Genomic DNA, 5,173 nt, shown 5'->3' on the forward strand with positions numbered 1-5,173 from the left:
GGGGCGCGCCCCCGGAACGTGTTGCTGCTCCTCGGTGAGTGCGCCCCGCGCCCCCGCCAGCGCACCCTGCAACTCCCCGTCCGCCCTCTCTGCTGCCCCATACCCTTCTGGGTCGGCTCCTTGCAGAGGGAGGCAGGGGCGGGCTCGCCCACCGCGGGGGCCGCCGGCGTCGAGCCAGCATCCAGCACCCCGCTTCTGCCCCCCTGGCTCTGACCCTGCACCGCGACGCGTGCCCAGAGCGGCCAGGGCCAGCCCTGCGGGCCACAGCTCGGGCAGCTGGGCCGCCTTCCAGAACTCAGTGGTCCACAGCCCCCAGAGGGGATGCGGTGGAGGGGCGCTGGGGTCCAAGTCCCCAGTGACGCGGCTGGGTGCCGAACGGGGGCAATGTAGGGCGCTGGGGCTCAGCTCTCCTCCTGGCTGAGAAGGGCAGCCCCCCTCCCCTCGGCCACCCAGCTGCCGGCTCCCCTACCCCCTTCCCCTCCCAGATACCCCAAGTTCTTCTAGCGCTCTGCCGCTCACGAGACTTGGTTACCAGAGCCGAGCTGTCACAAGACAGCCCTGTTCTTTCCTCTTTTGAGGTCTGAAGTTCTGCCAGAGTCACCCTTTCTGATTAACTTTGTGGTCTCCAACCCGCCCTCGAACTGATTGTAACACACCCGGCCGCTCTCCTCCGAGGGTGCCCATCCACCTCTCCCTGCTGGGAACAGGGGTGCAGAAACCAAGCTTCCTGCAGGGTCTGCGGAGCCCAGGGCTGCCCGGTCACCCCAGTCGCTAACACGGCCACCTGAGTATCGCGTCTCGGGCATCGTGCCTGCCCGAGTGCCAATCCCACCCGGTTTCAGGCCACCCGGGTTTCGTGCCTGGCTGCTGACACGCTCGCCCAGTTTTCGCGTGTGCCTGGTGGCATTCCCTGTCAGGTGGCACGCTTGCCTGGATATCGTGCCCACTTGGGTCACGCTGTCTGGGTATCACGCGTGCCTGGGCACCTGCGGCCCGGCCCCCCACGGCCTCAGTGCCTCTGCCTTCCTCAGCGGACGACGGGGGCTTCGAGAGCGGGACCTACAACAACAGCGCCATCGCCACCCCTCACCTGGACGGCCTGGCCCGCCGCAGCCTGGTCTTCCGCAATGCCTTCACGTCTGTCAGCAGCTGCTCCCCCAGCCGCGCCAGCCTCCTCACCGGCCTGCCCCAGGTGAGGGCAGCAGGGGTGCAGGAGGAGGGCCTGCAGAGCGACAGCCCCTCCCTGCGCTCCCCTGGGGGTGTGCCCACCCTCTTCCCACTCCCAGCCACACGGGTTCAAGTATGGGCTGGGGGCGCAGACTACCCACCATGAGCCCTCTCCACTGCTCTGTGTGACTGTGAGCAGATCACGTGCCTGTGCACCTCAGTCTCCCTGCCTGTTAAATGGGGTCTCTTTTTTTAATATTTATTTTTCTAGAAAGAGACAGCGTGAGCAGGGGAGGGTCAGAGAGAGAGGGAGACACAGAATCCGAAGCAGGTTCCAGGGTCTGAGCCAGCTGTCAGCACTGAGCCCGATGTGGGGCTAGAACCCACCAACCATGAGATCATGACCTGAGCCGAAGTCAGACGCTTAACCGGCTGAGCCCCCAGGCGCCCCTGAATGGGGTCTTGAGAACACTCCACTCATGGCATTCTCATGGGATTCGCCAAGCTTGTCCTTTATACGTAAAGGGCATAGCAAGGTGCCAGCACTCAGTTGTCCTGGGTTAGGTCCTGTCACCGTGTCCCCCCCCCCACTGGGGGGCTTGAGTGACAGTAGAAGCTGCCGTGTAAATCTTCGCTCTGCATCTTGTGTGTGTTAGGATACACGTACAGTGAAACTCATCACTTTAATTCTTTTCTAAAATACTTTTTAAATGTTTTTTTAACTTGTTTTTGAGAGCACAGCCATGCAAGGGTGTGGGGGAGGAGCAGAGAGCGAGGGAGACAGAGGATCTGAAGCGGGCTCTAGGCTGACAGTGCAGAGCCCGACTCAGGGCTTGAACTCCTGAACGGGGAGATCGTGGCCTGAGCCAAAGTCAGAAACTTAACTGAGCCCCCTGGGCGCCCTCATTTCAGTCACTTTTGAGTGTGTGGCTCAGCGGCGTTAGGGACAGTCACGTTATCATGCAGCCTTCCACCGGCTGCCTCCAGAACCTTATCATGTTCCCAAACATGTGCCCTCCGAGTCCCCGTGCCCCTCCAGCCCCTGGCAACTTCCGTTCGGCTGTCGCCGTGAATGTGGTTACTATGGTGTTTGTCCTGTTGGGCCCGGCTGACCTCACCCAGCATAGTGGTCATAGCAGGGGTCAGAACGTCCTTCCCTGTCACGGCCCAGACGCTGAGTGACACCCTGACCTGCGGACATGGCAGGTTTGCAACCCTGAAGTCGCCTCTACCCCTGACTGTCGTTAATAACGCTGTCATGAACTTGGTACATGAGTGTGGACTCCTGACGTGTTACCCCCAAGACCCCGTCTTCCCCGGGGGCCGGTGCGCTCTGTGCGTCCCCCTGGGAGAAACCGAGGCCATGCATCCGGCGGCCCACGTGTGGCCAGCACCCAGACGCTTCCTGGAAGGTCACTCAGGCAGCGGTGAGCCGCGCTCCTGTCTGTGAGAGGGCTGTTCCGGCTTCCCTTACTTTTCCAGTCTTGGTTTGTAACCCATTCAACTGTTTTTTTACACTATAAAAATTCCAGTTAATTGGGGCACTGGGGTGGCTCAGTTGGTTAAGCATCAACTTCGGCTCAGGTCATGATCCCACGGTTCAGTTCGAGCCCCATGTCGGGCTCTGCGCTGCTGGCACAGAGATTCCCCCCCTCTCTCTCTGTGCGAGCCCTACTCATGCTCTTTCCCTCAAAATAAAGAAATGAACTAAAACAAAACCCAGGTAATAGTGGTTTGCCGCCCCTCGCACACTGGCGTGTGCTCATAATGGAAAAGCTGGAAGCCCAGGTAGACCCACCCCTTGGGGCACGTCTCTCCGGGGGTTGTATTCCCTGCTGACGTCCCACGGGAGGGGCCTGAGGGAGAGGCCGCGGGGCTCCCCGGGTGCCGGCCGGCCGCGTCTCGGGGGCCCCAGGAGGGCGGCCCGCTCACGCGCCTCTGCCGCAGCATCAGAACGGCATGTACGGCCTGCACCAGGATGTCCACCACTTCAGCTCCTTCGACGGGGTGCGGAGTCTGCCGCGGCTGCTCGCCCAGGCTGGCGTTCGCACAGGTGAGCGGCTTCCTGCCGCAGCGGGCCCCCCGAGGGCCGACCCCGTGTCACCGGCTCTGAACACCCAGGGTCCTCGGCCTTTCCCCGGAGCCCCAGGTCCGTGAGGACAGGGGCCTGCGCTGACCCCCTAGAGGCCACGCCTGGGCAGGGGGCTGGGGGCGCGGAGCGGAGGGGGCGGGATGCCTCAGGGCTCTGGAAGGCCTGCGTCCCCACCTCCAGGCATCATTGGGAAGAAGCACGTGGGGCCCGAGCCCGTGTACCCGTTCGATTTCGCATACACGGAGGAGAACAGCTCGGTCCTCCAGGTAGGGCGGAACATCACCCGAATTAAGCTGCTGGTCCGGAAGTTTCTGCAGACTCAGGATGACAGGTGCGAGGAGGCCCCTCCCCCCTCACCAAGCCCCACCCCCTCGGCCAGGTTTCTCTGCACAGTTAACACTTGATCCCAGTCTTCGGTGGGGGTTCTTGGAGACCCCAGGTGGAGGAGCGGGGAAGGGGGGAGAAGGTTCCAGATAATCTGGTCAGAGGAAGAGGGGAGGGGACAGTCCTGAGGGGTGTTCCCTCCTAAGGAGTGGGGCTCCACTGAGTAGAAAGCCAATGGCAGCGGCCTGACCTCAAGACCCCCACCCCCCGCAGGCCCTTCCTCCTCTACGTGGCCTTCCACGACCCGCACCGCTGCGGCCACTCCCAGCCCCAATACGGCACCTTCTGCGAGAAGTTTGGCAGCGGAGAGAGCGGCATGGGGCGGATCCCAGACTGGACCCCCCAGACCTACGACCCGCAGGACGTGGTGGTAGGAGGGCCCCTCGCGAGTCTCCAAGACGCTCACCACCCATCTTTGTCCCATAAATCAGGGAGAGGGCGCCTCGCTGACTCACTGGATCCGGTCCCCGTCCACGGGGCCGGCAAACGGCAGCATTAACGGGTGGACTGATGGGTCCAGAAGCGGGATGTTGGCTGTGCCGTTCTCTGGGGGAGCAGGATTTCAGGCCCTGGGAGGGGGGCTGGCCCCTCATCTCCCCCAACCGTGTGCCCTAACCTGGCTTCGCACCCCCCTGCCCGGCCAGGTGCCCTACTTCGTCCCCGACACCCCCGCAGCCCGCGCCGACCTGGCCGCCCAGTACACCGCCATCGGCCGCATGGACCAGGGTGGGTTCCAGCAGCCTGTGCCCCCGGCGAGGGGACTGAAGTCCGTCTCAGCAGGGCCGTGTCCCCTGCGGCTCTGGGGCACGGGACAGTCTTGCCTCCTCCGGGGTCGGGTGGCCCCGGGTGTCCCTTGGCTCGTGGCTGCATCCCCTCAGTCTCTGCTCCCGGCCTCCCACGGCCTCTTGTGCGTCCTACTGTGTCTCTCCTTACGAGGACCCTGGTCGTGGGCTTCAGGGCCCACCTGGGCGTGACCTGAGATCGTGGTAATGACATCTCGTTTACACACGAGGCCACGGTCTGGGTTCTGGTGGCTTTCCCTTTGCAGGGACCACCGCTCGGCCACTACTGGAAGGTGGAACCTCTGTCGTTTGGTGCCGTCAGTGGGTGGCGACCCGGGAAGGGGGCAGGCGAGGAGGGCCTCCTGTCTTCCAGCCTCGCCCCATGAAGGCTCTGCTACCCACGCGGGGCAGGCACGAGATTCCAGAAAACAGACCAGCCGCGCGGGGCCACCGATGTGCTGAGGGGTGGCCGGCGTCCCTGGCCCGCTCCAGGACGGGGTGCTGGGGGAGGGGCCAGGCCAGGGCGGGGGTACAGCAGGGGCAGGTGGATGGAGAAACCTGTGAGTGCACGCACACCCCTGCCCCTCCACGTCCCTCTGGCTGGCTGAGCTCTGCTGTCCGCTCTGCACACCTCCCTGTCCGTGGCTGAGCGCTGCCGTCCCCCCCTCCCCCGCCGGTCCGTGGCTGAGCGCTGCCGTCCCCTCCCCCCCGTCCGTGGCTGAGTGCTGCCGTCCCCCCCACCCCCCGC

The 5,173-nt window shown here is 64.1% G+C and overlaps 1 protein-coding gene across 1 annotated transcript in view; it reads left to right on the forward strand.

Annotated features, from left to right (window-relative positions):
• Window positions 1-3: 3 nt before the first annotated feature.
• Window positions 4-5,173, forward strand: part of SGSH (N-sulfoglucosamine sulfohydrolase) — a gene marked incomplete at its 5' end in the record, with an annotated part of 7,695 nt that continues 2,525 nt past the window's right edge. Inside the window, 6 exons of the mRNA XM_029927122.1 lie at window positions 4-34; window positions 1,032-1,192; window positions 3,115-3,220; window positions 3,440-3,590; window positions 3,857-4,013; window positions 4,288-4,369. Of these exons, the coding sequence (XP_029782982.1) occupies window positions 4-34; window positions 1,032-1,192; window positions 3,115-3,220; window positions 3,440-3,590; window positions 3,857-4,013; window positions 4,288-4,369 (688 nt within the window). The remainder of the gene's footprint in view (window positions 35-1,031; window positions 1,193-3,114; window positions 3,221-3,439; window positions 3,591-3,856; window positions 4,014-4,287; window positions 4,370-5,173) is intronic.

This window comes from Suricata suricatta, chromosome 17 (assembly GCF_006229205.1).
Source record: "Suricata suricatta isolate VVHF042 chromosome 17, meerkat_22Aug2017_6uvM2_HiC, whole genome shotgun sequence".
In the NCBI taxonomy this organism is placed as follows: Eukaryota; Metazoa; Chordata; class Mammalia; order Carnivora; family Herpestidae; genus Suricata; species Suricata suricatta.